Raw genomic sequence first — 24158 nt, forward strand, 5'->3', positions numbered from 1 at the left:
GAACACGACCATGCCCATTTATTTACATACTGTCTGTCGCTGCTCTTTTGTTACAATGGTAGTAGTTGCGACAGAGAGGGTATTGGGTGTAAAGGCTAAAATGTTTATTATCTGGCCCTTTACAGTAAAAGTTTGCAGACCTCTGTTCTAGATTAAGAAACTAAAGAGATTTCGGATTAAGAAACTGAATTTCTAGATTAAGAAACTGAATACCCTGGATGATCCTGATCTGCATTCCGGATTTAAAACAAACAAAACAAAACCGCTCGAAAGAACATTATTGTAAAAGAATGCGACAACTGGGAAATTTTATGATGAACCATATATTCGATAATGGTATTATGTCACATGTTAAATTTCCTGAATTTTGTAATTCTGTTGTGTTATACAAGAAAATACCCTTGTTATAGGAAATACTCGCTGCAGTATTTAGGAGTAAAGAGATGCCTCCAGAAACAACTCAATATTAACTCACAATAATACAGAAAATACGTGTACGAATATACAAATGTATATAACATATGTAAGTATAAATAGAAAGATGTGGTAAGATATTAACACTTGGTGATACAAGATAAATACCAGGGATGTATGTACAACAGGATGACTACAGTTAACCCTGTTGGATGGTATATTTGAAAGTGGTTAAGAGAAGAGAAAGGTACAAATGAACCAATTTACAAAACAGAAACAGATGCAGAAAACAAACTTATGATTACCAAGGAGGAAAGGGGGGGAGGGATAAATTGGGAGATTGGGATTGATATATACACATATATAAAATAGATAACTAATAAGGACCTACTGTAGAGCACAGGGAACTCTACTCAATGCTCCGTAATGACCTACATGGGAACAGAATCTAAAAAAGAGTGGCTATATGTATACGTACAACTGAATCACTTTGCTGTACAGCCGAAAGTAACACAGCATTGTAAATCAACTATATTCCAATAAAAATTAATTTAAAAAAAAAAGAGAGGAGATTCTAAGAGTTCTTATCACAAGGAAATAATTTTTTTTCCTTTTCTTTTTCTGTATCTCTATGAGATGATGGATGTTGACTAAACTTACTGTAGTTATTTCATAATAGATGTAAGTCAGATCAGTATGCTGTACATCTTAAAGTTATACAGTGCTGTATGTCAATTACATCTCAATAAAACTGGGGAGAAAACCGATTGGTAAATGTCCACTGTCCTACAATAACTTTTCTATAGGTTGGAAATTATTCAAAATAAAGATTAGGGGAAAACTAAGACGTTCCCCAAATGATGGTGCAGTGAAATCTGGGGAGCACTGAGATTCTGTGTGATGTGTGGGTACAGGGCCTGGCACACAGTAGGTGCTCTATAAACAAAGGCAGCCTGGCCCAGGGCAGGGAGGGCTTTTAACAAAACTGGGTGGCTGGTGGGATAATGAAGTGACCAGCTGGTGATTGTAATCACTCACTCATTTACACATCCTGTCATTCATTCATTCATTCTTTCTTTCATTCATTCACTACACACACCTACTATGTACTGGGCCCTGTGCCAGGTGCTGGGCACACCCTCCAGGATCTCCTGATCTGGGGAAGAGGGGCAGACAGAAATAAACAATGGCAGCAGCACGGAGGGAGGGGGAATCATGGGTCTCATGGGTCCTCCTGTCTTCCCCCAGGACCTCCAGATGCTACACACAGGGCAGATGCATGAGTGCGGGAGATGCTGGGGGTTCCAGGTAAAAATGGGATTTGTGGACACAGGGCACGAAGACACGCAAAGACCCGTGGGAAGGCAGACGGGACACCTGGGAGGTGATGCTGGCTCAGCTCATCTGAGGCCGTGTCATCTGATCCAGCGACCGGGAGCGTGCCAGGCCGGGTGAGGCGGCACCAGGCACCAGGCGGGCAGAGCCTCCCCTGGCTCCTAAGGGTCTCGTGGGCCTGGCTGGGGGCCGCAGGGGCTATAGCCCAGGAATGTAAACCTGGGCCTGTTTGGGAAAGCTGGAGCCAGGGGTTTCCGAGCGTCGCCCACGGGGGCCTGTGCAGCCGGCAGACAGATGTGGATGTGTTAACACTCTCCACACCCGCCTCGGGCAGGGCACCTGGAACTGGTTAGGAGCTCGGGGGAGGCAGGGACACAGTTACCTTGGTTGAGGCTGAGGCTCTGCTGGGGCAGCAGCCTAGGAGGATGGGGAGGTGATGCCGGCCTGAGAGCCGCAGCTCTTTGCTGGAAAGAAAGAGGATGTGAGAGGCCTGGCTTGAGCGCACCCCGTCCAGGGCCTCCAGGGCCGGGTCAGGACCAAGCCAACCTCCCCAGCAGAGGGGTGGAGACTCACACAGCAGCAGAAGAGCCGATAAAGGGCTATTCACACGCCCCGAGGCCCGAGGGCCATGGGTTGTAATGGTCGGGGCTGCAGCCTGCCCCCAGGCGACCTGAGTTTGAATCCCAGCTTGGCCTCTGCCTGGTCCTGGGCAGGGACATTGGGCAAGTCCCTCAGTTTCCCCTTCAGCACAGGGGCTGGGTGGTACCGGGAGGCACGTCTTCTGGAGGCCCACCGACGGGCCCCCTCGGGCTTGGCCAGTGGAGCCTCAGCAGAGAGGACGGTGGGATTTAAACCCGGGCTCCCTCCCAGCACCCCTTCCTTGCCTCTTCAGGCTGGGGTGCTCATGTCTCCCCACTGCTGCCAGTCCTGGGGGCTGTCCTGGCCCGGTGGTGCCTCTACACCAGGGTGTCTCACCCTCAGCGCAGCTGACACCTTGGGCCACACGATTCACTGTCGTGGGCTGACCTGTGCGTTACAGGGGTCTGGCAGCACCTCTGGCCCCCGCCCACTAGGAGCCAGTAGCATCCCATGCCGAGTCGTAACAACCAGACATTTCCCCAGACATTGCCAGACACTCCTGGGTGGGCACACTCGCCCCCAGGTGAGAACCACTGGCCACCTGACTTCATCTGACTGTAAGACCCCCGACCCCGGCACCCAGTAGGTCCCTGGATTGAAGAGCCGTAATAGTTACTAATATGTACTCGAGGCCTGGGATGCATTTAGTTTGTGAGACCAAGAACTCCTCATCCATGTCCTGCCCCCAGAGGTCAAAGATATTTTATCAGCCGTGTGACCTTGGGTAAGTCACTTGGCCTCTCTGAGCCTCCCTTGTCACACCTGTGCAGTGGGGCTGTAGGTCAGGAGTGTTCAGCTGTGGTCTCCCTCACTCATTCCTCTCCTCTCAGGGCCCCCAGAGTGTAGAGAACCCCTCACCTGAGCGCCCGGTTCTGGCCACGGATGTTGAAGACCAGGCAGGCTTGAGAATCACAGGTCAGCTGCAGGGAAGAACTCATCTCCTCCTCTGTCCAGAGCTCCCAGAACATGAGCTGAAGAGGGATCGGGGGGAGAAGGCTGTGAGGTGTGGGGAGGGTAGGGGCCTGAGGACCCTCACAGGCCAGGCCATGCTCCACAGCCCCAGCATGTCCCTGTCCCCCCCAGCCCGGCGTGGCAGACGCCCATCAGGCCTGGCCCCATCTAACAATCTCTTGGACGGTGAGGACCCTTGGGCAGGGCCTGGACTGGCTCCCTCACTGCAGCCCAGGTTGCCTACTGTGGGCCCCCAGTGCAGACCTGCGCCCCTGACGTCGGCAAAGAATGACCTCCCCACGGGTCTTCCATCACCCGGTCCTGAGGCCAGGAAAAGGGGATTCAGATGAAGTCAGGGGAGAAGCGAGCTCGGGCTGCTCCATTGTGGGTTACAGTGACGCAGACCCTCTGCGTGAACAGTGACATCCTGGCCCTCCAGGACTCCTCCCACGGCAGAGTGCAGTGAGGGGCAGGGGGATTGCTGGATAGTCCAAAACAGGAGGTTGGAAAAGAGGCTTCGATGCGTGCGCTCTGTGACTCGTGGGGGAGTGGGAGGGCCCAGCCAAGCAAGGTGAGTTCACACCAAACGACAGTGGCTGGGACATGGCGCCATGCAGTGGGGCCACAGCACGTTTCCCTTCTCAGAGGTTGTTGGCGGCGAGCATCTCATGGAAGGGCCCCGTACCAAGCCTGAGTCCCTATTTTGATGTCTACTTGTTATGTGACCTTGGGCAGGTCACCTAGGCACTCATGTGTGATCCAGAGATGATGATGATGATGATGATTAGTTACCACCATCATCATCACCACCAGAGCAGCAGAAGCTTCTAAAGCATCTGCTTCAGCCACACACCGTCCCAGGTGCATTCCTGGTATTCCTCGCTCCATCCTCACAACCCCCACATTATTGATACAATTATTATCCCCATTTCACAGATGAGGAGATGGAGGGCACAGAGAGGTTAAGGAATTTGCCCAAGGCCACACAGCCAGCAAAAGGCAGAGCTGGGACTGACCTCCGGAGACGGCATTCCGTAACAACTGTGCCGCTCTGCCTCTCGCTGGGGTGTCAGGTGATGAGTCAATGCATATAAAACCCTTAGAATGGTGCCGAGCACGCAGTAGGTGCTCTACAAATGGAAGCTGAGCTTTGATTTTGATTAAAAAGTGGAAGGGCGGAAAGGACACAGCATCAGGAACTGGAACACAGAGATGCAGGGGGCCAGTCCACACCAGCCCCACAGCTGGGAATACAGAGGTCACTCAGTAGACACTGGTTACAATTATTACTATTATTAATAAAGCCTTTACAAACTGTAAAGTGCTGGAGAGACACAAGGCAAGAGCATCCCGGTCAATTGTGCTCCCGGGAACAGGATGGGAGTTGACAGAATTAGGAGGGAGCCTGCCCCTGGCCAGGCTGGCCACCCACTCCTCACCTGGCTGGCGAAGGGCAGGCCCAGCCTCCGGAGAGCGGGCGCCGTGTGGCTGACATTCACCACCAGCTCCAGAGGGCCGTTCACCGGCCAGGCCACCAGGGCTGCCACGTCCACGCTGATCCCACCATCCCCACTTTGGAGGACCACATGGGCCTGGGTCTGGGTCTCTAAAGGCAGAGAATGGCAAAGGCTGCTAGAGACTGGGGTTCACCTCCCTTCCCAGTTTAGGGTCGCAGCCTGAGGATACCAGTGGGATTGACCCTGGGCAAGTGTTTCACCTCTCTGAGTCCCAGTGACATCATCTGTCATGAGGCGTCCCCCAATCTAGGCCTGGCCAGTTCCTTCTCTCATTGGAGTCGCTGCTGACAGGACAACTCCTCCGAGGAGCCCCCCATGACTGCCCATCTAAAGTACCTCCTGGCGCTTCCTGCTCCCTCCCCTGCCAGAAGGTCAGCTCCATGATGGGAGGGCCTTTAGTCTGTTTCATTCCCTGCTATAACCCTAGCACTTAGCACAGCCCCAGCCAGACACATCATAGGTGTCCGGTACTTGTTGAGGGAATGAACAAACCAATGATGCGTCTCTTCAGGGTCAATCAAATATCAAATCAATACCAAATAATACTGACCTGCAGCTTGCCTGGCCCAGGCTGGAGGGTCTCTGTCCCCTCCCACCCCACAGGGGCATCTCTTCCAGTCCCCTGCCTCCCGCTGGGCTGCCCCTCATCTTCGCAGCAGGTAAAAACTCTCCAGAAAAGGAGAGCCCAGGATCTGGCCCAGCCCCGTCACCTGCCACTTGGGGCTAGCAGGGTGGGTGGCCCTCTCTGGCAGACACAGACAAGCCTGGCAGCTCTGAGCCTCAGTCTCCTCACCTATAAAGTGGGCACAGCCCACCCACCTCGAGGGACATTGCCAAGATCAACTGAGATTCCACATCTGCGAACACCTGTGCATGGGGCACATAGCAGGTCTCAGGAAGGGGTCGTTTCCTTCCTTCATCATGCAATGTTCAACCACGTGCACCTACTATGTGGGGGGGGCATGAGGAACGAGGGGACACACAGTGAAGGGGACCAAGTCCTCTTGCCCGGGGAGGTTCCAGATTGTGGGAAGTCACCAAGAATGCTGATGCCAGGCAGAAAACGCCCCCCGAGGGACTGGGACGGCAGTGGGTTGGGGGTGAGAGGTCACCCTGGCTGGAGGCCAGCACACCAGGCCTCCTGGTTCCGGGGAACTGGAGTGTGGAAATTATCCCTGGGACGACTGTCCTATTACTTTCCTCCCACACCCCCTATAAACCCTTCCTCAGAGCAGTCTGTGAGGTCAGCGCACACCGAGACAGTCGCCTGTCTGACCCAGACCCCCGCTCGCACCACAGGATGCTGAGAGCCGAGGATGGAAGAGTTTGAGACCAGAAGAAGACGACCCAAGGGACTCGGGGACACACAGGGATCCTGATCTCCACAATCTACACAGGGGTCAGAGGGTGGCTCTGGAGTCATACCACCTGGATTCATCATTAACCAGCTGTGTAGCCCGGAACAAGTGACTCAACCTCTCTGTACTTCTGTTCCTCCCTTGCAGAATAGGGATGGTGTTACTAACCCCTCTCTCATATGTTCGCACATTCACTCAACAGATGATTAATTGAACACCTACTATCTGTCACTCTGCAAACAAACATCATCCCCGTCCTTGTGGAGTGTACATTCTAGTGTGGGGTGAGTGGAAGACAGGCAATGAGAAATAAAGATATTTAAAAATATCTTTATATGTTAGAATGTATGTTAGAATGACAAAGCCAGGGAGAGGGATGGGGAGAGCTGGAGAGAGGTGGGGGTGCAAATAAATAGGGGGAGCAGGCAAGGCTTCACTGAGGAGACGACATTTGAGAAATACCCAAAGGAGGTGAGAGAGTGGCTGTGGGGAAGAGCATTCCGGGCAGAGGGAATAGCCTGTACAAAGGTCCTGAGGCAGGAGCAAGCCTCATGCGTTGGAGGAATATCAAGGAGTGGAATGAGCAGGGGCCAGGAGAGAGGTCAGAGGTTAGGGTGTGGCTCCTGAGGGCCCGAAGGCCCCACTGGGGGCTTCAACTTTCCCTTGGTGTGCAGGGGATGGCTGAGCAGATTCCCTCAGCTCCTGTGCATTGAGGACTTGCCTGGTATGTATGCAGTAAGCATTCAATCAATGGTGGCTCTTATCACTGTCATCTTCCCTTCCTCCTCCAATATGGGTTAAACTGTTTCCCCCTAAAGATTATGTTGAAGTCCTCAGTCCCTGACCTGTGAATGCGGCCTTATTTGGAAATAGGGTCTCTGAAGCGGTAATCCAGCCAAGATGAGGCGCTAGATTAGGACGGGCCCTCGTCCGATGACTGGCATCCTCATAAAAAGAAGAGAAGAGGCAGAGACACAGGGGCAGAGATTGCAGTGATGCGGCCACAAGCCCAGGAGCCCCTGGGGCCACCAGGAGCTAGAAGAGGCAAGGAAGGATTTTCCCCTGAAGACTTTGGAAGGAGCATGGCCCTGACAACACCTGATTTCTGACTTCCGGCCTCCAGAACTGCGGGAGAATAAACTTCTGTTGTTTTAAGCCGCCCAGTTTATGGTACGCTGCTTTGGCGGCCCTGGGAAGTGAATAGACACTCCCTTAGGAGTGAGGCTCCAAGGCCAAGGGTGTCCTGGTTAGTCCTGGAGCTCAGGGTCAACTGGGCCTTAGGCTGGCGGGCAGTCCCCACATGGGGGAAGCCAGCTCGCATCCATGGGCAGTGCCTGGCGGCCTTACCGCGTGTCTGCAGCTCGGCGCTGATGCGGGCCTCTGCTGGGAACCCCGCCTGCCATAGGGCCTGGCTGTCGTGCTCACTCCAGCCAGAAAGCTCCAGGCGCCCATCGCGGTGATGGCAGCTCACAGAGTAGTTCAGAGACGTGGCCCCTGCCGAGACGCGTCCCGAATTCTCAAAGCCAGAGTCACTGTCGTGAACGTCCACGGAGACCTGGAATGACACCCAGGAGATGCTGGACCACCCTGCACAGAGAGCGTCAGCCCAGCCCAGCTGGCACCAGCTCCCACAAACCCTGGGGTTTTGTACCACCCATGCCGCTGGGATGGGAAGAACCGGGACCCCTTCAAGGAAGCAGGTTGGAGGTTACACGTGGCCAACTACACGTGTGCTGTTTTGCTGGTGGCGAGGGGCTCTGCCTGCTGAGGAGTAACTGCTACCAGGTACAGGGTTCCCATCTGGGGCGATGAAAACGTTCTGAATTAGAGAGTAGTCGCACAAATTTATGAACGTACTAAGTGCCCCTAAATTGTACACTTTAAAATAGTTCAAATGGTCAATACATATTTTGCCACAATAAAAAAGTTAACAATAAAATTTTTTCCAATTTTTTCAAAAAGTTAAAAATACACACCTTGGCCCTCAAAGGCCTTTGAGTTCGCAACCTCCCCACCATGTGTACGTAAGTTAATCACTGGAGCCACGACAGCACGGCAGCCATCACTGGCCAAACACGCAGTGCGTGGCAACAGGTGGCGAGGCCCCTCCCTGCTTTATGTCACCCACTCTATAAAGTGGGAAGTGTCACTCCATCATTCAACGATGCTGACTGAGCACCTACTACATGCTGGGCCCTGTTAAACCTAGGGATGCTGTCACGCACACGACAGACAGAAATGTCTGACCCCGTGGAGCTTAAACACCAGCAGTGGGAGACAGACCAGGACAAGGTCAAAGGCGTCACGTGTCAAACAATGGGAAGATGATGGAAAAGAGAAAGCTGGGAAGAGGCTAGGAAGGGTGTGAAATAAGAAGAAAGATGTAGATATAGATGTCTCTGCCCCCGGTTCCTGCTAATGTTTGGTCTTTGACCCCAGTCCTGACACAGAGCCCCTGTACCCTTGTAAATTCTTGAGTGATGGGGGTGACAGGAGCATCTGACGTGGAGCTCCTAAGTCCCTTAGAATTTCCTGGATGATAGGAGAGTCTTTTGTGCTAACGAGGTGACTCTTGGGGGGCTCCTGGGTGGAGGCTGGTCAATCCAGGTTGACTTCAAGGGTTTGACTGCACGACTGGAAGGATGGACGAGGTGCCATTTGCCGAGATGGGGAGACGGGGAGGGGCAGGTCGGGGGTGTTGGCCTGTCTGGTTTGGAACAGTCAGGTCGGAGGTGCCTGCCAGGCACCCGAGTGGAGATCCAGCAGGCAGGTGGGCCTACGGGTCTGGGGTTCAGTGGAGGGAGAAATGGGGGACATGGCAGTGCAGAGACGGCACTGGTGTGAGACTGGATGAGCGCATGAAGGGAGTGTGTGTGGAAAACGGGGAAAAAGAGGGCTGAGGACAAGCGCCAGGTCTGCTGGGAGCGCGAGGAGCTCTGGAGGAGGAGAGTGTGTAACAGCCCCGGGGCACATGGCTGGGCAAGAAAAATGAGTATTAGCACCCCCAATTTCCAGATGAGGAGACTGAGGCTCAGAGGGAGGTCCGAACCTTGTTCTACCATCCCTTTGTCTCTGAGGTATTTCCAGAAAGGTTTGTTGAATGAATGAATGAATGAATGATTTCCACTCTCACTGGTACTTGCTGAGGCTGACCTGCAGGCCCAGCTTGTCCTCCACCCACAGCGTCTGCAGTGTGGGGATGTTGTGCTGGAACGTGCAGTCTAGGGAGATGTGCTCCGGCCACCTAGTGAAGGTCAGCTCCTCAGACACCTGTCAGGGTGGATGACCGTGGGACTGGGGCCGTTGGGCTGGGCCATCCCCACAGCCCCCAGCCCCCCAAGGCCCCGTCAGCAGAGCCCCCACCTGTCTGCCATCCACTCCAACATGCAGGGTGTGTCTGTAGCTGGGCCCGAGCCTCTCGGTGGTCAGGTCCAGCAGGACGTGGGCTGGGAGGGCCAAGGGCTGAAGCAGGTTGTGTGTGAGCAGCAAGTTTACCTCCTGCTGGGTCTACAATAGAGCAAGAGAAACCAAGACTCGTGTGAGATACCATGAAGAGATATTTGTACACCCGTGTTCATAGCAGCACTCGTAACAATAGCCAAAGGGTGGAAGCAACCCAAGTGTCCACTGATGAATAAATGGCTCAACAAAATCTGGTCCATCCACCCAATGCAATGCTATTCAGCCTTAAAAAGGAAGGAAATCAACAGAGCTCGGGGGAGGGGAAAATGAGGAGTTATTGTTTAGTGGGTATAGAGTTTCAGTTTTGCTAGATGAAAAGAGTTCTGGAGACGGATGGTGGTGATGTTTGCACAAAAATGTGAACATACTTAATACCGCTGAACTGCGTACTAAAAAGCGGTTAAGATGGTAAATTCTGTTATGCATATTACACCACAATAAAAACAGTTTTAAAATAAAATAAAAACACGTATGTGATTAATTAATACAATAATATACAATAAGAAACCGGACACTGTCCAAGTGCTAATGGATAGGATAGATAGATGAACTGTGATAGAGGCACGCCATGGAATACTATACAGCAGTGAAAAAGGATAATCAACACAGAGTGGGGGAATCTCACAAACATAATGTCGAACAAAACAAGGCAGATGCAAAAGGGAGCACGCTGTGTGCTTCCATGAACGTGACATTAAAGAAGTCGTGTGAACGGTGGCTCCTGGGGAGTTAGGAAGGGGAAAGGACAGCTGAGGGACTTCTCCTTGGAAGCCTCATTCCTCTACTCATGGGCCTTGATGCTCTCATATGCCAGGGTCCTCTTTGGAGCTCAGCGGGTATCCAAATGCTTCTCCTCGGGCCTCGGGGGCACATGGCCTCAGCACCCCTTCCCAGGCCACCCTGGGTACCCCACCCATCCACACCCTCACCTCGGTGGTGTTGAGAATGAGCAGCCCCCGTAGTGTGTTGGCATCCACGGTGACCAGCACCTGGGCGTCCACAGCCATGGAGTTCACCATGATGTAGCCGGAGCCATCCACTCGACCCGGGACCCCCAGGGCCTGGAGGGGTTTAAGGAGATGGAAGCAGGGCTTCTTAACTAGGGTGGGGTCCCAAGTGGGCATCAGGGGTCCTATAATCCCCCTTGAACTGACCACAAAATGGGGCATGTGCCCATGAAAATCTCTACAGGAGAGGGTTTGTGACTTTGATCAGGTTCCCAGAGTGCCCAAGGTCCCCACATCGGTGGCCCTCCACTGTTCAACGAGCTTCCCCCACCCCCTTCCACCTCCCCAAACTACGAGGATCGCATCTTTATACCCAAGAGAACCACATCCTGTGAAACCAACTGGCCAAGAGTCTTCCAACCACTGGCAGCTGAGAACGTGCATCTCCCCACCTCTCCTCCCCGATCCCCTCCGCCTTCCCAGGCGCACAGAACTCAAACACCTGCTCCCAAGAGGCAGACGGGAGCCTGTCCAGGAAGCAGCCTGCAAGGCTGGCCCACGTGGGCATCTCTCTCTGCTGCTCCCGCAAGCACATCCCAGAGCACATCGGTAGTGTGGTTTCATCTAATCCTGAGAGTGGAGGAGGCCTTTGCACCCCGTTTATGATGATGAAACTGAAGCCCAGGGAGGAACAGTGATTTGCTCAAGGTCACCAGAGACGGCGCAGAATTGCCATTCAGAGTCTGGCGTTCCCTGGCCTCAAAGGCGGCCTTCCCAGCACCCAGGTCGGCTGCCCAACTCTCTACCTGTCTGACACAGCGTTTGACTCTGGTAGCCCTTCCCTCCTCTTGGAGTCCTTTCCTCCCCAGCCTTCTCCCTGGGGGTTTCTCCTCCTCTTGGCCTGTTCTTCTCGGTACCCTTGGCCACTTCGTTCTCATCCCTCCAGCTCTGCAGCCTGAGCACTTAGTCTCCACCCACCCCACAGCCATGTCAGCCAGCCTGTGGCTTTAAATGTGACCCCTTAGAGGTGGAGCCCTCCAGTCCAGACCACAGCCGACCTCCCGCCTCGAGAACTGCCCCCAACATCTCCACTTGAGCGTTTAAGAGCCCTGTCAAATTTAACACATCCAAAATAGGCCTGGAGTTGGTGACACCACTTCCCCAACCCTCCTCCTCCATCCACCATTCTCCCCACTCGGAGAACAGCAGCCCCAAACCTCTCATCATGTACGACAAAAGCACAGTCGCCATCCACTCCCCTCTTTTTCTCACACCCACATGCAACTTCTATCCAGTCCTCTGAGATGGATCCCGAATCCAAGTGTGCTCCCACCCCATGGGCTTTTTATAAAACAGGAGTCAGCAAACAATGGCCCACAGGCCACATCCAGCCCACTGCCTGTTGTAAATAAAGCTTTATTGGAACACAGACACGCCCACATAGTGCATATTGTCTATGGCGCTTCGTACTACAAGAGCAGCACCGAGCAGTTACAACAGCGGCTGAACGGCCTGCAAAGCCAAAGATATTTACTATATGAACTTCTATAGAGATGGGCTGCTGACCCCAGTCCTAGAGAATACCCTTCCCTCTCCAGCCCTGCCTCAGGGCCTTTGCACTGGCCATACTTAGAATACCCTTTCCCCAGACACAAAACAATGCTACTCCCTCCTCTCCTTCAAGTCTGTGCTCAAACGTCATCCTGTCTTTGGGGCCAATCTTGACCGACTATAAAATTGCAACATGTGCCCTGTTTTTTACGCCCCCCTTTCCCACTTTCTCTCTCCCCTTAGCCCTCACCACTGTGTGATACACTCCACAGTTCAGTGATTTATTCTGGGGGTTGCCAGTCTGCCCCAGGCAGGCATTCATATCTGCTTTGTTTATGGGCGTATGTCCAGGGCACAGAGGAGCTCCTCAGTAAGTATCTGAGGAGTCCATCCCTCCAGGGTTCACCCAATCTCTCTGGTTTGGGCAGTGGTCAAAAAGGAGGCCCCTGTCCTGTCCCCTGGAGACTCTGGTGCCCACCCCTCCTGCTCACCCCTGGCACACCTACCTGCAGGGCCTCACAGGAGCTCTCGGACAGCACCCGCCATTGCAGCCAGGGGTCCAGCTGCAGCTCGCCGCTGCCCCAAAGCTCGCAGGCCCCCGCGTGCAGCTCCAGGCCCAGCTGGTGTCCGGCCTCCCACCCAAGCTGGACGGTCAGCGAGGTCTCTGGGGGAATGGAGTGCAGTGAAAGCAGCGTGTGCCTCATCTTCGCTCGAAGTGTAGCCTCGGATGGGTGCAGGGCCACCGCCAAGGTCAGGGAGGCAGTCTGGCCGGCCGCTGCGAGGACCCCTGAAGCTTCTGCTTCCCTACCTGAGGCCTGCAGGGAGCCACTGAGCTGTACCCCTGCTGGGAGGCCCAAGCCCTGCAGGACCATAGAGAGCGGGGTCGGAACGTGGTCCCACATCAGGAGTGACCCTGATTCTCCATCTTCTACCCTCTTACCCCTCCAGCCCTGCCTACCAGCTTGTGCCCCTCCCCATTACAGTAAAAACAAACTGCGGCAGCAATTGTCATACACGACAATTGTCCATCGTAGAACACTTGGTACGTGCACAGCCTCATGCTAAGTAACTCACAAGAATGTCCTCTTTTCACCCTATTTGATGGCTCTGAAATGGGTAGGTAATATCCCCATATTACAGATGGGAAAACTGAAGCTCAAAGAGGCGAAGTAATTGTCCAGGGTCATATAGCTAGTAAGTAGCAGAGCCAAGGTTTGAACCTGATCTGTCTTCAGTCTATGCTTCAGACTGGGGCTGGTTCAATTTAAATTAAAATAAAGTAAAAGAAAGAATTCAGGTTCTTCTGTAGCACTAGTGAGCCCATTTTAAGCTACACATGGCTGGCAGCTCCTGTCCTGGATATCAAATAATGAAACATTTCCATCATCATAGAAAGTTCTAGTGGGCAGAACTGCTTTATCCCGTGATGCACTACTCTCTCATGGCCCAATCCTGTGTTGACCTGATTAACACTGACAGAGCATCTGTGGGTGCCCAGCCCTATGCTCAGGGATGCCGAGTGGACCAGACTCTGTCCCGGTGCCCAGGAAGCTCCGTCAGGAGACAGGGGAGTGACCTGTCCCACTCAGACAAGGGCACCAGTCCTCTCTGCTGACCCAGACTCCAGCGTCAGGGATTCCCCTCCCCCAAACATCACAGGACAATTCTCAGACCATCTCTCAGCTCAGATAAAACCCAGCCTGTGGTTTTTAACAGGTTATGAAACCAAGATGTGACTGTTCCCCACTGTCAGCTGAGGACAGCTTCCGTCATTCCCTTCCTGCCCTCAGAATTTTACTAAGAAGACAGACTTTTATAAGAGTTTATATTCAGAATTTATATTCTGAATCTGTGGTCCTTTAGTTTCACAGCGCGCCTCTCATCTCTCCCAGCCTCGATTTCCTCATCTGCCGAATGGGAATGTGGGATTAGTGATAAGAGGAACCAAGTATCCGACAGGGTTTTTGGGAAATAGTAGCTGGGGTCTTGGGAAGCCCCTGGAGGGGAGTGTCAGCCAGGCTCAGGCCTCACGCTGACAGGGGCTCTGGAAGCTGCCTCTCCAGTCACTTTGCTGGCCCGCCATACGCACCTCCAGCAGCGGGCAGCCCGGCTCAGTGGTCAGTGTCCATGTGCTGTGGTTCTCAGCTTGCTGCTCCAGCACACCCCGCAGCTGGCACGGCCCCATCCGGAGGGCCAGGGAGCCGCGGCTGGTGCGGGGGCCGGGCCGGGCAGTCAGGCTGATGGCGCTCCCGGGCGGCAGGCCCAGGCGACCCAGAAGGGGCAGGGAGTGGGTCAGGTGCCCCAGGGCAGAAGGCTGGGCCCCACAGGTACGGGCCAGCTGCAGGTGGGCGTCTCCGTGGTCACTGCGGAGGCCTGCGGCCAGGTCGAATTCACAGGGTCCCCAGCTCAGGCGGCCCTCGGAGTGCAGGGCCTGTGGGATTCCAGTTGCCTGGAATAAGGGGAAAGTGGTCAGATTTAGGGGCAGCTCCAGAAGCCAAGGTGGGGGAGCTGGAGACGGGCCTGGGTGCGAAGAGGGCAGCGGTGGACCCACAGCCTGAACTCTACCAGCACCTCCCTCTGCAAGGTGACTGATACCGAGGGTATCCCATGGAGAGGTTCGGGCTCAAGCTCTGGCTGCACCACTAACTCGGTTGTTCCAACCTGCAACCTCAGCTTACCCATCTCTAAAATGGGAGTTGATTCATAGCATCAGAAGTTGCTGGGAGATGTGAGAAAGTTAATACCTGTGAGCCCAGAGCCAGGCACCCAGAAAGCACCGGCTATTGGAAATACATCACTAACATCAATGTTCACTGGCTGGAGGGTAGACACCTTAAGCAACTCGTTCCCCTGGGGCCCAGGACGCACCCCACATGGGGGCAGGGACCCAAGATGGGGATGAAAGGAGGGGTACAAGCAGCCCCTTCCTCCCAGGGCTGAGGACCGAAGGGGCCTCAGAGGGCACTCAGCACACGTGCCTAACGAATACCAGCTGCTGCTTCGTACGATTCTCATTCTCACTCCCGGAGCCTCAACCCCAGGAACGGGGCAAGTGAGATGTGAGAACAGAATCAACTTGAGCCCCAGAAAGGAAGCGAACCGGTGTCTCAGGAAGGCCCTTTGCAAAAGGGGAGAAAATTCAGTTCTGGTCCCATCTTTGGCTCAAAGCTTTGTAGTCAACGAGTCCCCCAGTTCAAGTGACAACGGCAAAAAAAGACTAAAGTTTCTCATGCTGAGTGCAGAGCTGGGCATACAGCAGGCGGTTAATAACTTGTGGAGGGAGGTGGGAACCCACATTGACCGGTGGGGTGGGGGCTTACCTCCAGCAGGGGGCAGTGATTCACCAGGGCCAGGGTCCAGTTGTGCATGGCGTTGGCCTCTGTCCTGACGTCCCCATGAGCAGTCAGGGTGCATGGGCCCAGGGCCACCTCCAGCTGGGCCCTGGGGGGTTCGTCTCTCCCGACGGACACTCGGATGTGGTTGTCGGGGGGCACCCCCAGCGCTTGAAGTGGAGGCCATGTGTGCTGGAGGCTGGTGTCCAGGTAGGCATGGCGGCCGCAGGCTGTGTGGACGTGGGCCCGGGCGAAAGTGTCCCCAGAAGATACCTGAGCCGCCAGGCTGGCCCCAAAGACATGGACCAGGAAGGAGCCATTCAAGGTAAGCACAGCTGGATTCTGCCGCCAAGAAAGGCAAGGTGAGCCCGAGCGGGTGTCCCTACAACACCCCACCAAGTGTGTCCACCGCCTGCCTGTCCACAGGTGGTCAAGGGAGCCCCCATGCCCCAGGGGCACCCACCACCACCCCTTAACAGGTGATGCTCACGTGAAGCACTTCTCTCTGAAGAGCTGAAACCGGCCTCCCAGGGAGTCAAGAAATTCGACAGTTCAGAGCACTTTAGGGCCCCTGACGCCCGCTCCCCCGCTCCCCATGAGGCCTTTGGGTCCTCCCTCCCGTTTCCTCCTCTCTTTTCCATAATGGAACCTCGGGCCTCTCAACCTCTCTGGTCTGGACACGTCCCACTTAACGCCTCGAATGGAAGTCACTGCATCTCTAAGTAGTGTACCTGGGGGTCCTGGAGTGTCTGCACGCCCGTGACAGAACCAGGAGCTGCTCTCAGCCCTTTCCTGTCACCCAGTGCTCATCTGTCCACCTGGGGTGGGGACGGCACCACTGATGACAGGGTGAATGCACGTATCACCCCCACCACAGCTACATGGAGGCCACAGAGGAGCCACGGAGCTCGGGGTGGCCGCCCATGGGGCACAGCCCACGGATTCTCCTGCCTGGACGTTGCTGACCTGCTCTAGGACTAAGGAATGCCCAATTTCCAGCCCTTTCCTGGAATTCCAGACCACGGCTCTCGGAGGGAAGGGTCGTCCATTCATGGCTCTTGTCCTAACCTTCCCGCTCAGTTAGTCTTTTCCAAAGTCACCCTCGCGCCCCAGCCCTGAGTCTTTCTCGCAGGTGCAGCTGCTAACTCCATGTGCCCCCTCGGTCTTAGGTTTCCTCTGGGGGGAGGCAGCCCATCTGTCTAGCTCATTAAGACCCTTTCAATCCTCATCCTCAATTCTCTTGGCTAACCCTCCTGCCATTCAGGCCACTGTGTGACCTTGGGAAGGTGACTTCACCTCCCTGAGCCTCAGTTTCCACATCTGTAAAATGAGATCATGCTTCCCTGGTAGCTGAAACCACGCCAAAAGAGAGGATACCAAATTGAGATGGGACCTGACATGCGCTGGCCCATTTCATGCTCGACAGTGCAAGGTAGGTGTTGCCACCTGCAGTTTACTGATGACGAGGCTGAGGCTCAGAGAGGTTAACGCCTGGCTAAAAGTCACACAGCAGGTGAGTGGCAGGTCTGGGCAGGAAGTTGTGTTGGTCTGATTTTCTGGTCCATGTACTGGGTGGAGCTGCTACCACTGCCAAGCTGGAGGCATGAAAGTACTGCATCTTTTACGCTCACAGAGGTGAAGCTGGCAGACACAGTCCTCCCAAGGAGGCCATGTTCCCTCTATCCGGACAGCCAGGCGGTGAGCCCATAGCACCAGCTCCCAGGACCCCCAGGCAGGGCCCCAGGCCAGACACCCTGCAGCATCCACTCAGCACCTCCAGGCTCATGTCTGCCTGGCCCCAGAGCAGACCCTAAGGAGCAGAAAAACCTCTGTCCTCCTCCTCCAGGCCGTCCTCAGGGCTGTGCTCACTGGCTGGCCCCCCAGAGCCAACTGGACTGAGAGCTCAGCTGAGCCAGGCCTACCACAAGCTGCCCACCCAGCTGCCCACAGGGCAGCACTGACAAGGTCTGCAGGCAACCCCAGTGGTCACCCCACGTCCAGTTCACCCACAGCTCTTGGCCCAGGAGCCACAGGACCCCGCTGGAGATCAGGGAGTCCAGGCCTTGTGCTCAGGTCTCCCAGCCATGCCTTGCCTTCGAAGGAGAGGACCTACTATCCACCTGCACCCTGGCCCGGGAGAGCTCGGAGCTACGTAAGCTGTGCTGTGCCCCAGCCTGGGCAGCATGCGTGCCTGTGAGCCCCACGCTCTGTCTCCCTCCAAAGACCCAGCTATGCCTGTCACCAGCCCAGCTCACCGCGGCAGAGGCTGGCTTGAAACACTTGGATTCTGGGTCACTGTCTAAGTGTGCTTACAGAAGGGACCACCCATCTGCTGTCAGGTTGGGCTGGGTCCCCTCAGGGCTGGGAGCCCAGATGCATGTTACTGGGGACGTGAAGGGCTTGGAGGAGGGGACCATGTGGGTCGGCCTGGCAGTGGCCACAGGCCCTAAGCCATCCAGCAGGCAGCCCCTGGTGCTCAGCCTGTGCCCACCCCCCCCCCCAGGAGGCAGACCACCATCTCCCACCCTGCCCTGCCTGTGACAGAGACCCCTGTACCTCGTGAGGCCACCCAGTGACATCCCCCCAGCAGAGCCCTGACAGCTGGGCAGGCGAAGCGTCTCCACTGCAGTTGACCTAGGGAGACAAGCAGGGTGGGTAGGGGGCATGTGTAGGCATGAGGTGTCTCTCCCCGATCTTAACCCTGGACAGAGTACTGAGATACAGCTTGACCCCATCTCCCTTTGTGAAGGCCTCCCTGGGAAGATAACCCCCAAAGAGAGGTTTGTGCAGACCTAAGTGCTAACCCACAGAATCGTCAAAAACAGAAGTAACCAGAAAAAAACAGAAGTAACCTGAGTGCCAGGTTCTAACTGGTTCCTCATCTGATCCTCAAGGTAAACGTGGGAGGCGGGGATTATTAACAGTCCCATTTTGCAGATGAGAACACTGAGGCACAGAAAGAGTAAGCAGCTGGACTAAAGTTGCACAATTGGTAAGTGATGAAGCAGGCTGGATTCGGGCCGCATGGCTGGCTCGCTCACCCTGACACTCGGACACATTGGATGGTTTAGCCACACCTGTGCCAGGCCCAGAGGTGGTTTCCTGCCTTTTCTTCTTGAGAACAATGCAAAAGACAGCTGTGTGTGTGTTTCCTTGTCTAGTGTTCCGGGTTTCTCCAGGGGAGGTAACCAGGAACACGAGCTGAAGGGTGAGAGTCTCAGCAGTTTTCATTTTACTAGATAGACCCAGAGCGCCTCTGAGGGAGCTGCCTCAAATACACTTCCATTTATGAGGGCAGGGGAGGGAGCGTTGACAGAGGGACAGGAGGACAAGTGGACAGAAGACAGAGAAGAAGAGTAGAAGGCAGGGTGGGGAGGAAGGAAGGGAGGGTGGATGGATGGGAGGAGAGGGTGGGAGGAAAGGAGAAAGGATGGATGGGAAAGGAGGATGGGAAATTTGGTGAGAGGCTGGGAGGGAAGGTGGGAGGGGCTGGGACGGTGAGAGGGGCAAGCTGGTGGGAGGGGCTACGGAGGTGGGAGGGGCAAGCTGGTGGGAGCTGGGAAGGTGACTAGAGAAGTTGCATAGGCAGCGGGCCCCGCCCAAATGGGGACTTTGGGTCATTTACCTGCAACCTTGAGAGGCCGTGGTGCAGCCCCAGGGCCAGCCCCCAGCGGCCGCCGGCTCCCCTCCTCTCCAGGGCTACACGAAGCTGATCGCCATCCACGTTCACCACCAGCGCGACCGCCAGACTGGGTCCCACACTCTGCGAGAAGCAAAGCTGTGGGTGTCTCTCAGGCCCACTGCCCCCACGGGGCCCGGGCCCAGCCCCCTCACCCACCTGCAAGTGCCCGCGGCCGTCCACGGAGAAGGGGAGGCCCCAGCGCCTGAGGCCGGGCACCGTGTGGCCAAGGCTGGCACGGAGCCGGCTGCCCAGGGCGCTGGTGACCAGGCCCTCCAGGCCAAGGGCAGCATGCAGCTGCCGCTCTGCACTACGCAGCATCACATGCACTGAGAGGTTGGAAGCCACGTGGCTGTGCAGTAGGAGCATCTCTGCCTGGGAGGGGAGTCCTGGGGATGAGAGGAACCAGAAGACGGCACACAACACAGGAGCCAGAACAGGGTCACTGACCGCCCTCCTTCTCTCTGGAGGGTCCCCTGAGCCCTGAGGCAGACAAACCCCCCAGCTCCCACCTACTACCTACAATGGCCACACCTAGCAAGTGATAGGCCCCGTGTCCCCTTTGGATTCCTACCTCCCCAAAGACAGGGCATGGGCTCTCAGAAAGCACGAGGGGAACAGAGGTCTGATCCTGTGCTCTCCTCTTGTTGCTGCACCTTTGGGCCCCCCCAGGTCCCATGGAAATGTCCCCAAGAAGCTAGAGCTGGGGTGTCCAAGCTATTTCTTAACCACAGTGCCGAGAACATCCTGGAGGCCCTGCTAGACCAGGCTTCCAAGCTGGAGAAGCCAGACTGGGGGCAGAGTCCTGGGGGAGGGGCCAGTGGCAGGGGCGCCTGCCTCCAGTTTGGAGGTGTGTCTGTACTGGGTAGCAACCAGTGTTCTGGCTGAATAACAGCCCAGGGAAGATGGAGGCACTGGGAGAAGCTGGTAGGGGGAGGAAATAGAGCTGGAAGGTGGGTTTGGGGACTGGGGGCTCCTTTAACTCCCTAGGCTTCAGGCCCTAGGAGTCTTTGGGGGAGGAAGCCATTGGGCCCTATCCACCCCTCCTACCTGCCTCACGCAAGGTGTTGATGTTGTGACTCAGTGTGACCGAGAGCTGGCTGTGCCCAGGGCCCCAGATGCAGACTCCACCCAGAGCTAGGCTGACCGTGTCAGCATGGAGGCTGGCCTGGCCCTCAAGGCTCCCCGTCTGGGCCTGCAGTCGTCCCCTCAGCTGGAGCTCTCCTGGCAAGGCCTGGCTGCCATTCTGGACAAGGATGCAGGTCACACTGTGCACACTGGTGCTGTTCCCTGCCTTCTCATGCTTGTCCCGCAAGAGGAATCCCAGCACAGCTGAGCCGGCAGTGACCTTGATGGTACCTGCAGAGGATGGGAGAGAACCCATACAAAAAAGGGGGTCAGCCCAGGGTACTGGGCTGCTTTGGGAAGGAAGGCAAAGAATCCTGGGGCAGGAAGTTCCTAGATCCATGATAAAATTCTAATTCATGTCGGAGAGAGCATATCTGGGAAATGGACCAAATTAAACCACCTCTCCTGCAGGATGCCCCAAGGACCAAGCAAGCTAATTCACAAATAAAAGAGATTTGGCCGAAAAGCAGCAAGCCTGATGAGGCGTGTCTGTTAATACCAGTGCTGAATCCTGCTCAGGAGAGTCACGGATCAACGTGATAGAAAGCCCCCATTTTACAGACAACAAAACTGAGACCCAGAAAGCCTCGAGGGGTCCAACCTGGAATTCTACGGAGAGAAAAATTGCTCAGAGGTCTCTTCCACCCACTTGAGAAAAAGATTCCACACCCTTAAGCTAGTCCCACACACCCTTATGCTAGTCCCATTCCAATACATAACTCATGCATTTAGAGAAATTCTTGCTTTTATCAGAACCATTTACATCTCCTGACCCCATGGGGCTCCAGTAGGGTCTTGACATGGTTCAAATGCCCTTATACCTCTCCCCTTTCATTCAAGGTTTGACTCGGGGGTCACCACCTCCAAGAAGCCTTGCTTGGCCTTTCTGCACCCCCAGGCTGGGTTAGACACCCTTGTTCTGTGCTACCAGACATAGAGCTCTTGCTAACCTCTATCACAGAGTCCAGAGCACTTTCTATACAGATGGGAATTTCTCGCAGAATCTTGAAATCATCTTTTTCAAATTCCTTACATTTTAGGGCCCTATGTCACCATGCCCTACAAGATGTTAACCAGTGTGAAATAATGCCAATAGAACAGTGTGGAATCGAGGAATAGACCCATACACAAATTGTCAATTGATTTTTGACAAAAGTGCAAAGGTAACTAAGCGGGAAAAGGATAGTCTTTTTAATAAATGTGCTGAATTGTTTGGAAATCCACATGTGAAAAAACTATCGTGAACTTTACCCAAACAGATACACAAATTAATTCAAAATTAACCATATAAGAAAAGGGAACCCTCCTACACTGTTGGTGAAAATGTAAACTGGTGCAGCCATTATGGAGAACAGTAAGGAGGGTCTTGAAAAATATAAAAATAGAGTTACCATATGATCCAGCAATTCCACTCCTGAGCATATATCCAGGAAAGATGAAAATTCTAATTCGAAAAGATACAGGCACCCCAATGTTCATTGCAACAGTATTTACAATAGCCAAGACATGGAAGCAACCTAAGTGTCCATCAACAGATGAACGGATAAAGAAGATGTGGTGCGTATATACAATGGAATATTAGCCATAAGAAAAGAATGAAATATGCTATCTGCAACAGCATGGATGGACCTGGAGATTATCCACATTATATTAAGTTAATTAAGTCAGACAGAGAAAGACAAATATCATATGATATTGCTTATATGCGGAATCTAAGAAAAAAATGATACAAACGAACTTATTTACAAAACAGACTTAGAGAACGAACTTATGGTTACCAGGGGGGAGGGTGGGGGAGGGAAGGATTGGGAGTTGGGAACTGACATGTACACACTACTATATTTAAAATAGATTACCAACAAGGACCTACTGTATAGCACAAGGAACTCTGCTCAATATTCTGTAATAACCTAAATGGGAAAAGAATTTGAAAAAGAATAGATACATGTATATGCTTAACTGAATCACTCTGCTGTGCACCTGAAACTGACACAACATTGTTAATATGCTCCAATATAAAATTAAAATTTTAAAAAAATAAATAAAAGAAAAGATACATGCACCCCAATGTTCATAGCAGCATTATTTACAATAGCCAAGCCCTGGAGGCAACCTAAGTGTTCATCAGCAGATGAATGGATAAAGAAGTTGTGGTATAACAGATGTCGAGGACAAACGTATGGACACCAAGGGGGGAAAGTGGCAGGGGTGGTGGTGGTGGTGTGATGAATTGGGAGATTGGGATTGACATGTATACACTGATGTGTATAAAATAGATAACTAATAAGAACCTGCTGTATAAAAAAATAAATAAAATTAAATTAAAAAAAAAAAAGATGTGGTACAGATATGCAATGGAATATTACTCAACCATAAAAAAGAATAAAATATGCCATTGCAGCAGCATGGATGGACCTGGAGATTATCATACTAAGTGAAGTAAGTCAGAGAAAGACAAATATCAATATCATATGCGAGCACTTATATGTGGAATCTAAAATATGACTCAAATGAACTTATTTACAAAACAGAAGCAGACTCACAGACATAGAAAACAAACTTATGGTTACCAAAGGGGAAAGGGTGAAGGAGGGATAAATTAGGAATTTGGGATTAACAGATACACACTACTGTATATAAAACAGATAAACAACAAGGTCCTGCTCTATAGCACAGGAAACTGTATTCCATATCTTGTAATAACCTATAATGGAAGACAATCTGAAAAAGATATATATATATATATATATATATATATATATATATATATATATATATAAAACGAATCACTTTGCTATACACTTGAAACTAACGCAACATTGGAAATCAACTGTACTTCAATAATAAATAAATAAAATTAACCACACACCTAAACTTAAAACCTAATATCATAACACTTCTAGAAAAAAAATATGAGAGAAAAATTTGTGGCCTCAGCCAAATATTTCTACCTCCACTTTTCAAAAGACACCATTAAAAAAATAAAAAGACATAGATCAGGAGAAGATATTTTAAAACCCCTGATAAAGGACTTGTATAAATGGTTCCCTAATTCAATAATGAAAAACAAGCCACTTGATTTTTTTAAATGGGCAAAAGGTTTGAATAGACACTTCACCAAAAAAGATTTACAAGTGGCAAATAAGGCAATGAAAAGATGTTTGACAAAATTAGTCATTAGGGAAATGCAAATTAAGACCAAAATGAGATACAACTACAAAAACAATTCGGCTGATCAAAGAAACAAACAAACAAAAAAACCCAAAGCCAAAAACTGCCAGTACAAATTGCTAGCAAGGATGCAGAGCAACTAGAACGCTCACACATCGCTGGTGGGAATGGACAATGGGGCTGCTACTCTGGAAACAGTCTGGCAGGTTCCTATAAACATATACTTGCCACACAACCCGGCAATCCTACTCCTAGGTATTCACCCAAGAGAAATGAAACCATATGTTCCCACAAAAACCTATAGACCAATGATTATTGAAGCTTTATTCGTAATTGGAAATTACGGGAAACAACTCAAATATCCTTCAGCTGTGAAAGGATAAACTGCAGTATATCCATAGAATAGAATATTACTCACCAGGAAAAAGGAAAAAGAACTACTGATACATACAACTTTGATGAACCTCAACCACATTACGTTGGGCAAAAGATCCCATACTCAAAGCTTACGTGTTGTATGATTCCATTTCATGTGACATCCTGGAATAGCCCAAACCATAGGGACAGACAACATCTCAGTGGTTGCCAGGGACAGGGGGTGGGGGAAAGGCTGATGACAGTGAGCAGCAGGAAGGAAATTTTTGGGGTGATGGAACTATTCTGTATCAGGACTG

General features: G+C 52.8%; 1 protein-coding gene across 1 annotated transcript in view; it reads right to left on the bottom strand.

The window, feature by feature from the left end:
• The window catches only part of LOC132437672 (uncharacterized), a 182470-nt gene that overhangs the window by 35302 nt on the left and 123010 nt on the right, over positions 1 to 24158 (bottom strand). The window contains exons 40-47 of the mRNA XM_060031004.1: positions 20236 to 20544; positions 19345 to 19574; positions 19080 to 19269; positions 18063 to 18142; positions 7562 to 7769; positions 4779 to 4945; positions 3247 to 3359; positions 2132 to 2213 (exon numbers count right to left, since the gene is read on the bottom strand). Coding sequence (XP_059886987.1) covers positions 2132 to 2213; positions 3247 to 3359; positions 4779 to 4945; positions 7562 to 7769; positions 18063 to 18142; positions 19080 to 19269; positions 19345 to 19574; positions 20236 to 20544 — 1379 coding nt within the window. The remainder of the gene's footprint in view (positions 1 to 2131; positions 2214 to 3246; positions 3360 to 4778; positions 4946 to 7561; positions 7770 to 18062; positions 18143 to 19079; positions 19270 to 19344; positions 19575 to 20235; positions 20545 to 24158) is intronic.

Source organism: Delphinus delphis, chromosome 15, assembly GCF_949987515.2.
Source record: "Delphinus delphis chromosome 15, mDelDel1.2, whole genome shotgun sequence".
NCBI lineage: Eukaryota > Metazoa > Chordata > Mammalia > Artiodactyla > Delphinidae > Delphinus > Delphinus delphis.